We start from the raw sequence: 11,362 nt of genomic DNA, 5'->3' as shown, positions 1-11,362 counted from the left end.
GGTCATAGAGTGCTTGCCTAGCATCCATGAGGACCTAGGTTTGAGTCCTCAGTATTACATACATAGAAAAGGCTGGAAGTGCTTCTGTGACTCAAGTGGTAGAGCTCTAGCCTTGAGAAAATCCAAGGACATTGCTTAGGCCCTGACTTCAAGCCCCAGGGCTGGAAAAAAAAAAGAAAGAAAGAAAGAAAAAGAAAAAAACCAATGTCCTATTGATGGCTCACACCTATAATCCTACCTACTCAAGAGGCTGAGATGTAAAGGTCAAGGTTTGAAGCCAGCCTGGGAAGGAAAGTGCATATGACTCCACAATTAATCACCAGCAAGCCAGAAATAGAGCTGTGGTTCAAGTGGTAAAGTTTCATTCAAGCAAAAAAGCTAAGGGACAGTGCCCAGTCTCTTTTGCACAATTGTACACACACACACACACACACACACACACACACACACACACACACAAATTACTCATTGGCCTGTAACTATTTTAAAAAGGAAGTCACAGGTCATTTAAATATGGTTTTATATTGGCCTATACTAAGTAATTAAATTTAACATCTTACTAAATATATGGTCTATATTTTTTATTCACAAGTTTTCTAATTATGCAAGTTTAATGCAAATAAAATGACTAGTACTTGCTCTCCTGTTATATAATGGACATTGAGTTAAATGAACACATTTGATATGCATTTCTTCAATAGATAAAATAGGTAAAGATTGAGACAACAAACTGAGAGGCATGAGTGGGACGCTGGTGGCTCATTCCTGTATTTCTACTTACTCAGCAGGCTGAGATCTGAGGGTTGTGGTTCAAAGCCAACCGGGACACAAACTCCATGAGATTCTTATCTCCAATAAATCACCAGAAAACCAGAAGTGCTCTGTGGCTCAAGTGGTAGATCGTTAGCATTGAGCTGAAGAGCTCAGTGACAGTGCCCAGGCCCAGAGTTCAAGCCCCATGACTGACCAAAAAGGAAAAAGAAAAAAGAAATGAGAGGTGTGTTAAGCAGAAGGAAGCCTTGAAGGTTACCTGTGTTTGGGGTGGGTGAATGCATCCATCTCACCCAGAACCACTGCCTGTGGATTACAGAGTTCTAGATTGAGTTGGTCTAAGGGCAATTCAGTCCTTTCCTCTACCCTTCAAAGAATATAGGGAAGTGTTCCTTGTAAATCAAGTGAGTTCTTTTGAATTCTGAGTAGAGAGCCATGAAAGAAAGTGAGAACAATAAGCAGCATCTGTGATTGGGTAGGAGACCCCTCAATCATTCCAGGGGGCAAAGTCTGAGACTTGTCTGTTCTTGCCACATATTTGGTCTTTAGTACCCCTATCTCTTGGGGATGCATCCTCTGCTTGATTTGTTAATCAGTGGTCACTCAGTGGTGAAGGCCTTTTTGATTGGATGTAAGTTTTGGCTGGTGGACCCCTCCCATCCTGGTGGAAGTGGGAGGCATTGCTTTCTGCTTTGGAGTCTGGTTTAAGTGTGTGTGCCAGGACTTGGAACCTGCCATGGGAACAAGAAAGGTGATTTATGTCCTCGTTTGTTTCCTATCATGTGGGCCTTTTTCAGTTGCCTTCTCTTCCTAACTAACAAATAATCTGTCTTTTACCACCATGTGTATTCTCCTAGCTCAGAAAGTATAAAAGCTGCCAATTTGAGTTTTTCACTTCCAGATCTTACAAGGAGAGCAGGAAATGGTTTTGTCTCTATTGATTTTTCTTTTCTTTTCTTTTCTTTTTTTTCTTTCCTCTCTCTCTCTCCCTCTCTCTCTCTCTCCCTCTCTCTCTCTCTCCCTCCCTCCCTCCCCCTCCCTCCCTCCCTCCCCCTCCCTCCCTCCCTCCTCTCTCTCTCTCTCTCTCTCTCTCTCTCTCTCTCTCTATGTATGTGGTACCAAGGAATCGAACCTGGGTCTTCTTGCATGGTAGGCAAGCGCTCTAACACCAGGCCAAACTCTAGGCTTCTCTATCCATTTCTACCTATTTTAACCCTATCATATTAAAATAAATCCTTGCTAAAAACATGTTTTAAATCTTATTAATGGAATAAAAATGTCACTTATTTTTGTTGTTTTATCAACCTTTGTAGTCAGAATAATTCTCATGATACTCTAAGTTATATGTTAATACTTAAGATTCCACTGAATAGATGTACAAGAGTCTGAACGATTATGTACTCATTAGATACCTAAGTTGTTTTTAGTTTTGGATTAAAGTTGCTATGAAAAATTGTCCTTGTTGCCAGGTGCATGTGCTCACACTTGTAATCTTAGCTACGGAGGAGGCTGAGATATGAGGACTGAAATTCAGGAAAGTCCTTGCAAAACTCTTATCTCCAATTAACCACCAGAAAACTGAAAGTGGAACTGTGCTTCAAGGTGGGAAAGAGCTAGCCTTGACTGGGACCGTGCCCAGGTCTTGAGATCAAGCCCCATGAGAGAGAGGGGAGGGGGAAGAAGAAGGAGGATGAGGAGGAGGAAGAAGAAGAGGAGGAGGAGGAGGAAAAGGGAGAAGGAGGAGGAAGAGGAGGAGGAGGAAGAAAAGGGAGGGAGTATGGAAAAAGAGAAAGAAAAAATTATTTCCAGCCTCAGAGTTTGTAATTTTTATATTTTACTGAGGTTTCATTTTTTTCTATGTTTTAATATCAGAGTTTGAATTCAGGGCCTCATGCTCTCACTTGTTGTTACCTTACCACTTAATCTATACCCCCTAGCCCAGCTTTTTTTTTTTTTTTTTTTTTTTTTGGCCAGTCCTGGGCTTGAGCTCAGGGCCTGAGCACTGTCCTTGGATTTTCTCAAGGCTAGAGCTCTACCACTTGAGCCTCAGCACCACTTCCAGCTTTTTTCTATGTATGTGGTACCGAGGAATCAAACCCGGGTCTTCATGCATGCTAGGCAAGCACTTTAACCACTAGGCCAAACTCCCGGCCCCTTAGCCCAGCTTTTTGATGTTTAGTTTGGAAACTGAATTTTGTGGACTTTTCTTTCCAGCTTTGAATGGAGATTTCTAAATCTCAACTTCCTCAGTAACTAGAACCCTACTGGCCAATATACCTCCCCACCCCCTTTCTCTTTCTTAATTATAAAATCTAAAAACTTCTGCCTATCCATAAGCCTGAACTTTATTTTTATGTTTCTAAATATTCTAGTTTAGTATTTCCATGTAACTCCATGACCTTTTCTGGGTTTCTTTCATGTATCAACTGTGAGCCTTAACTTCAAGTGGGTGACCAATTATGTAAATTATTTGCTAAAAAAAAAAAGGCTGCCGCTTGGTTTAATGTTTGTATATTGAATTTTTCTTGCATGTTGGTTCACACATCTCTGAGTCTGTCTTGCATTCTCTGATGTGTTCTATGGGTCTTTGTGTTCAGCTCTCCACCAACAATGCAGATTACCATGTAATTGTGTAGATGAATGTGTAATGTACTTGAGATTAGTGAAAAGCATAAGTTTTAAAATTGAGCAAATGGATTTTTCCTAATCTATTTTTCATTCCATTTTTGAAAAAGATATTTTAATTAAAAGATATTTTAATTTGAGGATATGGAGGAACAACTAAGGGCATCAGTATAGATGTTAAAAACTAAAAATAGACCTATCCTCTGCTTGTATATATATGTATATATATATCCAAAGAAGAATAAATTAATATCAAAGAGACATTAGCATAGTTATGTAGGACTGCATAGTGAAGTGCTCAACAGCAGATCTATACACATCACATATGCACACACACCACCAATATATACTGTGGAATACTCCACAGCAAGAAAGAAGATTGGAATGATGTCATTTGCAGGAAAATGGATGGAATTAGAGGACATCATTTTGAGCAAATGAAGTGGAGCTCAAAAAGCCAAATATCATGTGTTTTTTGCTCATTAGTAGAAATGAGATCTGGAAACAAACATACTCAGACACATGATAATATAGACATATACATTTATACGTACACATACATACATTCATATTAACTAATACATGACTGGGACCCAGGTACTGTTCAGGAATGAAGGTAAGAAGGGAAATGAAGGATGGAGGCTGAATAATTTTGTAACATGTTGCAATTGTGTACAAAAAAAAAGGCCTAAAGTATTTCAATGACAGCTATCCATCAACAGGGCAATGGGAATGTGAGTAAAGATAAGCACACTCTTTGGGGAGGGTGGGTATTAGTGGGAAGAGGCCAGGCTAATGGAGAGAGTGAATGAAAATGTGTGTGTTAGAAACAGATTATCTCACCAAACCCAGGATATTTTGACCAAAAACTGAGCATCTTCAAAACTAAACTGGCTGTTCTCTTCCTAAGCCAGAGTATCCCTTTCTGTCTACCCACCGCCTATATCTACTTCACTTGTGTTTTGCAATATCTCTAGTATTAATGAAAACATTTCAATTTTCTGTTGCTATACTTAAGTATCTGAGGCTGCCTAGTATGTAAAGAGGTTGGACGCTCAACATCTAAGTTGGGTTTCCTCAGAGATTTGGCCTCTCTGAGGGCCCCTGCTACTGCCTTTCTGATCACTCACTACATCTACAACCAGGCGATCTGTGGTCACTCTCAGTTGTCTGAAATTCTTCATTGTTTCTCTAATGTCCTTCAAATTGAATCCCAGCCCTGGCTCCTTGTGCCATGGCAATGTGGAAAATGACATCACTATCACGAAAATTTGGTTAGTAATGTTGTTCCACCAAGTTCTTAACAGACGTTCCTCAGGTGACAGGACTAAAAGAATAGTGTTTAAAATCTTTGTCCCTTTTCTTCCAATAGATATTTACACCCTGGTACTATTTAGCACATAATTCCCAAAGGTCTTCATTAGGATTCTCATAAGTGAGCTTTCACACTGAACTCACTTCACTTTATCACCATCCCCATACTAAGAGAGCATCCACAACTGGATCTACAGGGCCAGAGGGATCACAGGGCAGAAACCTGTGCCACAACTAAACAGTGCCAGTTCCCCACTGCAGCTGGGAAGCTCCCTGCTCCTGTGCACCAGTTTCTATGTCCTGAAGCCAAGAGGGCACAGCTAGATCTCCTTATCTAGAGTCAGACCTTAAGTGGGCACATAGGCACAGGCAATCCTGTAGGATTCTATTGCCTTAGTGACACTGTAGCATCTAAATTTTCCAAGTACCGTCTGTGATAAGCCCATCAGGCAATGATGGATTCCCTAATGTGGTCTTTCTCAATGCTAGGCATGGTGGCTAACACCTGTTATCCTAGCCACTCAGGAGGCTGAGATCTGAGGATCAAGGTTCAAAGCCAGCCCAGGCATAAAAGGACCTGAGACTATCTCCAGTTATCCTCTAGAAAATGGGAAGTGGGGCTTGCTCAAGGGTAGGATGGTAGCCTTGAGATGAAGAGCACAGGGACAGTTCCTAGGCCCTGGGGTAGGGTGGTAGCATTGAGCTAAAGAGCTCAGAGACAGCACCCAGGCAAAGTTCAAGCCCTATGACCTGCCCCCCACACACAAAGATTCCATTGTAAAATATTGAAAGTCTGCATTAAGTGAAGGCAGAGCAATCAGTGGCAGTAAACTAATTTTTTGGACAGTGATTGCTCTACTCCAATGCACTTTTCAAAACCTTAATCATCCTTGTATCAGCTCGAATTAACACCAAAGGACTGATAGTAGCATAGCCATTGACCACAAACTTCTGGATATCCTTAATGACTGAACTCTGGGTCCAAAAGTAGGTGGAAATGGATGAGATGATGAGGTCAGTACAGTATAAGATCACAAAAAGGCTCACCAGCAGCAAGATGGTCTGGGTGGCCCTTTGCTCAGGGGAGACTCTTGGGGAGAGGCTGGTACTATGGAGGTGCTGTACTCGCCTCTGATGCCTGCACAAGATACTCACCATGTATGCACTGGAGAAAAGCATAAGGCCTACAAAGAAGCTATCCCTGAAGAATGTCAATAGAAAATAAAAGTCCCTGACGATGGGCTTCATGGGAGCAAATGAACAATATTCATTGATAATCATGTGGCTCAGCCTAGATGTGTTTGTGGAAGACACTATATAAATAGCCATATTGCTACTGAGGGAGATATTTAAGAACCACAAAAAGAACAAGCAACAGAAGAGGTAACGATTGGAGGGAGATTTGAACTTAACCAACCCGGAAGTGCTGGGGCTGATGGTGATGGCCTGGAGCAGGCTCAGGAGGCAGGTGGTGCAGAGGGAGAGGTTTCTCATCACTCTGTGCAGGTAGACCAGCATCTTACATGACAAGTCAGCTTGGAAAATCTGTTTTCCGAGCTTGTCTGTGAACATTAAGAATACCGTGCATAGCAGCATCAGGATGTGGACCAGGGCTAAGTGACAGATGGTCACGTCTGTGGGCTGAGCTCTGTGATGTAGAAGGAATATGAAGACCCGGGAGAGAAAGAGGAAAATGTTCGCTGACAATGCAGTACCAGTTTGAGAAGCAAGGCATTTGTTGAATGGTACCATAATTTGCAGATATGTTAATCTTTCTGTTGATCATGTAGTATGGTGTGTATACCTGGAAAAGAGAGAGAGGAGACAAGAGAGGTCTCAAACTTGCAATTTCATGTCCCACAGTGTCATATAAATCACCATGGTCATCAATCTCCAATTTCATTTGCCAAAATGTTTCCAATGAATTAAAATTATGCCTGACATTCATAAAAATTCTGCATTAATGTCATCTTCAAAAAACTAGGAAAGTGGGGCGGGAGTTTGGCCTAATGGTAGAGTGCTTACCTAGCATGCATGAAGACCTGGGTTCGATTCTCGATACCACATACATAGAAAAAGCCAGAAGTGGTGCTGTGGCTTAAGTGGCAGAGCTCTAGCCTTGAGAAAGCCCAAGGACAGTGAGCAGGCTCTGAATTCAAGCCCCAGGACTGGCAAAAAAAAAACAAAAACAAAAACAAAAACCTTTCCCAAGCGAACAGTCCTAACTGAAGATCAAATCAGTTTTCCTGTATTCTTTCTTCCTGGTTCATCTACTCCTGAGCAGTCACTTGACTAAGGTGAAGCTGGCTTGTAATTAGCACTCATTTTTTTTAATTGGATGTTGTCTGGAATTAGTTGACTCTTTACATGTTGATACCATAGTGTCTTCTGAACAATTTTATCATTATCTTAATCTATGTGATTTAGAATGAAAAAAATAATTTTCTTGCATTTCTGGGGGCTGGGAAGTTCAAGATCAAGGCACATGTACCCACTAAAGGCTTTCTACTGTATAATTTAATGGCAGTATGCAGAGTAATATGTGAAAATTAAATGGCAGAATGTAGGGCAAAGGGTAATAATCTATTCTGCTTATCCTTCTGTAACTTCATTAATTCCATATCTCATAAAGGTTAATGACTTTGTAATCACAATTCAGTTTTCCCAGAGTTTTCAGTTTCCCCCTTATTTTTAAACCATGACACTCATAGAACATGGTGAAGAACGAGCCATTTTATTGGAATGGCCCTCTGAGGGATCTAGTTAGTCCCTGTTTTCATCCCACCACATAGAATCCCAGTGTAAGCTCTTGTCATGGCTAGTGAAAGGTGCCTGAGTCTGGTTCCCAATAACCACTAACTACTCACCTTTCTCTTCTTGGTGACATCATGGGATTTATATATGCAGTCTAACCATGTTTGTGGCAAGTTTTTCCCAGTACAGGTAGCCAGTAGCATAGGATCTTGCCATACTCTGAAGAATTCTTTGCTCCTTGAATATAAGAAGGCTTCTTTAAGTTGCCTTCAAAATACTTCCAATACCTTACTTAAATAATATCACAGAAAAATGGGCCCCACATGCATCTAAAGAACATTTCAATAAGAATACTTATTTCTTATCATCAGCACATAAATATCTGAAGATTCGTTTTATTTTAGGCCAAAAAATAGACTTCAAATTAATCACTATGGGAAAAAATGAGAAGTCAACAACAGGAACTTTAGAAACAGTTCAAACACAGAAAATTAAGCATGCTTGTCACTAGTCAACAGGCTAAGTGAAGAAATCAAAATAGTTTTCTTGAAACATGAAGATGGAAACACGTTTTCAAAACCCTATAAAATACAGCAAAATCAGTACTAAAAGGAAAGTGTGTATGAAAAAAATCAAATAAGGAACTTGTGTGTGACTCAAGGGATGAGGGAAAAAGAACAAACCAAACTCTAATCACAGATTTGAAAAAAGACATTCGAAAAAAAATGTGCACTTGGCTGGGTGCTGGTGGCTCATGTCTGTAATCCAAGCAACTCAGGAAGCTGAAATCAGATCACAGTTCAAAGTTATCTTGGCCAGGAAAGTCCGTGAGACCCAGTCTCCAATTAACCAGAAGAAAACTGGAAGCTGTGGCTCAAAGTGGTAGCCATGAAGAAGAGAGCTCATAGATAACACAAAAGCCTTGAGTTAAAGTCCCATGCCCCAAAACAGCAACAAAACTTTCCTCTTGTACTGAAGATGTACAGGATTTTATTCTTGTTGTTTTCTAAACAATGTAATATAAGAAATATTTAACTAACATTTACATTGTATGGCATAGAAGTTACGTACACATGAACATATGCATGGGAGAGCATATGTAGGATATATACAGATGCATGTTGGCAGAGTTTGGAGGGAGGGAGGGAGGGATGGAGGGAGGGAGGGAGAGAGAGAGAGAGAGAGAGAGAGAGAGAGAGAGAGAGAGAGAGAGAGAGAGAGAGAGAGAGAGAAAGGAATCCCTAGCATTCAGTTTGTGGAAATGACCTTTTGTGAATTCTATATATTCCATACAATTAAACAAGTCTCTGAGAGGTCTTTGGAACAAATCATAATATTGAGGCGTGGGTAAGCTACCATCATTGGAGGCAAAAATGCTGATTACCAGGGAATTTAAAGTCTCAAAGTAGTAAGTTTTAGAAGAAAACAGACGAAATATGTCCTTTGCTTTCCATTCTTTCCCCTTCCTTCCTTCCTTTTTTCCTTTGTCTCTCCTTCCCTTTCTTTCTTCATTCCTTCCTTTGGTTATTTTGTTCTTTCTCTTAACTGGGTCTTAAATTCATGCTCCTTGTTTCTCTAACAGCTGCTAGGCTTCCATGTCAACCATACTTTCCAGGCTTTTTTCTAGTTAACTGGAGATAAGTGTCTTACAGGCTTTTCTGCCCTGGCTAGCTCTTGGCTATGATCCTCTGATGTCAGCCTCCTGAGTAGATAAGATTATAAGCACATGCCACCATAGCCTAGCTGACAAAATACATCTTGATGATAATCCTTATATCATTAACATTGAAAAACTCTCAGTATTCAGTCTGGTAATTACGTCTCCATGCCTGGGCTAGCTGTGTCCCATACAGCCAGACTACAGACAGCTACCACTAAGCCATGCTTCAGGCTTATTGGGTGAAGGAAAAAAAAACACCCAGAAGTACAGTGTCTAGAGTTCTTCTCCAAACAAGTTTTCAAATTCTGAGGAAAAAGTATTAAAATGGGGATTAGAATATTTGTGGATAATAAAAGAGCACTTTTGCACCAAAGGCTAGCAAGGTATGGTTTCTTAACCATTCCAAGAAATTTACCTAAATAAACTCAAAGAATATGAATATGAATATGAAACATTGCAAAATGATCAACTCTAGGTTTTCTTCTTATTTACTTAGAATATTAGATTCAAAGTTTATAATGAAATTTCATATTAAGATGAAATATTTCCAGATACTAAGAATATGGGTCATTATTTTCACTCTACAAAGATTGTTACCTAGAAAAAATTGATAAGATATAGAAATTATTAGAGAAACCCATGAAAAAGTCTGGTGGGAAAAGCTATAACATGGCATGAAATAAAGATACAGGCAGAGCAATATGCAAAATTCTCATTACTATATATAAAAACAAATTCTATTATATTATAATTTAAACAAATTCTACCATTTACCAGAATAACTCAAAATTCTACCAGGTCTTATATCATACTATGTCCATAAATTGAAAGGGTAATGGAAGCATGCTGAAGCAATTCAGAGTAAAATTTGTTTTTTATGTTACAATTAAATATATACATACATGCAAAAAGTTGTAAAACAAAAAAAAGCACATTTAAACAAATTCAGTACTTAACCCATTCAACAGAATTGAGGTGAGAAAAATTCTCTCAGATGGTCACGTCTGTGGGCTGAGCTCTGTGATGTAGAAAGAACATGAAGACCCAGGAAAGAAAGAGGAAAATGTTGGCTGACAGTCCAGTGCCAGTGTGAGAAGCAAGGCATTTTCTAAATAGTACCATAATTCAAAGGTTGTGTTCGTCTCACTGGGGATCAGGTAGTGTTGTGTGTATATCTTGAAATGAGAGAAGAGAGGGCTCTCAAACCAGCAATGTCATGTCCTTCATTGTCATACACATCAACAGAATTATCAGTCTCCAATTAAATTCAGGGCCTTGCCTTCTCCCCTTTTCTCACACAGCACCCGCTCTTCCACTTAAGTTACACCTTCACTCTGCTGTTTTGCTGGTTAATTGGAGTTAAGAGTCCTGAAGGTTTTTTACCTGGGCTAGTTGTGTCCTATGACCCTGAGATCTCAGACTCATGAGTAGATATGGTTACAGGCACAAGAGCAGGTAACTTTGCCTAGTGGTAAAGTGCTTGCCTAGCATGCATGGAACCCTGGGTTGGATTCCTTGGTAAAAAAAATACACAGAAAAACCTGGAAATGGTGCTTGCTGTGGCTCAAGTGGTAGAGCGCTAGGCTTGAGAAAAGCCCAAGGACAATCCTCAGGCAGTGAGTTCAAGCCCCAGGACTACAAAAAAAAAAAAACAGGCATGAGCCCGCATGGCCTGGCTGACAAATTCAGTCTGGTAATTTTTTTCTAACCACCGGCAAAGGAGATTACTGTTGTATTTAAGAAATGAAGAAATGTGCTGAGTGATAGTGCCTCATGCCTGCAGTCCTAGCTACTTAGGGAGCTAAAGTATGAGGATCTATATCTGAAGCTATCCCAGGCAGGAATTTTTATGGACAATTATCTCCAATTTACCACCAAAAAGCTAGAAGTGGAGCAGTGGTTCAGGAGGGAGAGCACTAACCTTGAGGGGAAAAAAACCTCAAAGACAGCCATCAGAAGCTGAGTTCAAGTTCTAAAACCAGCATATCACACACACACACACACACACACACACACACACACACACACACTCCAAAAACAACAGAGTAACTCTTTCTAATCTATTTCCTATCCTGTTCCTTTGCACTGCACTAAAAAGAAAACAATACATGGCTCTGGTTGGTTTTCTAGGTGTGTTAAGATTTCCATTTGGAGGTAACTAGAGCACAGCTAACCTGTAGCTGCTCTGTGTCCCCCAGTAGCTCTCCTTCACTCTTGCTAGTGAAGGAGAGGGACTCA

General features: G+C 40.2%; 1 protein-coding gene across 1 annotated transcript; it reads right to left on the bottom strand.

Annotated features, from left to right (window-relative positions):
* Positions 1 to 5,565: 5,565 nt before the first annotated feature.
* On the bottom strand, positions 5,566 to 7,597 carry LOC150057399 (vomeronasal type-1 receptor 90-like). Its single transcript, XM_090339998.1, has 3 exons — positions 7,578 to 7,597; positions 6,128 to 6,358; positions 5,566 to 5,911 (listed from the first exon to the last, which is right to left on the bottom strand). The coding sequence occupies exons 1-3, from the start codon at positions 7,595 to 7,597 to the stop codon at positions 5,566 to 5,568; spliced, it is 597 nt and encodes a 198-aa protein (XP_090196124.1).
* Positions 7,598 to 11,362: the final 3,765 nt, after the last annotated feature.

This window comes from Megascapheus bottae, chromosome 10 (genome assembly GCF_031878675.1).
Source record: "Megascapheus bottae isolate mThoBot1 chromosome 10, mThoBot2.hap1, whole genome shotgun sequence".
In the NCBI taxonomy this organism is placed as follows: Eukaryota; Metazoa; Chordata; class Mammalia; order Rodentia; family Geomyidae; genus Megascapheus; species Megascapheus bottae.
The sequence above is the reverse complement of the archived record's forward strand: the minus strand, read 5'-3'. Positions and strand labels throughout refer to the sequence as shown.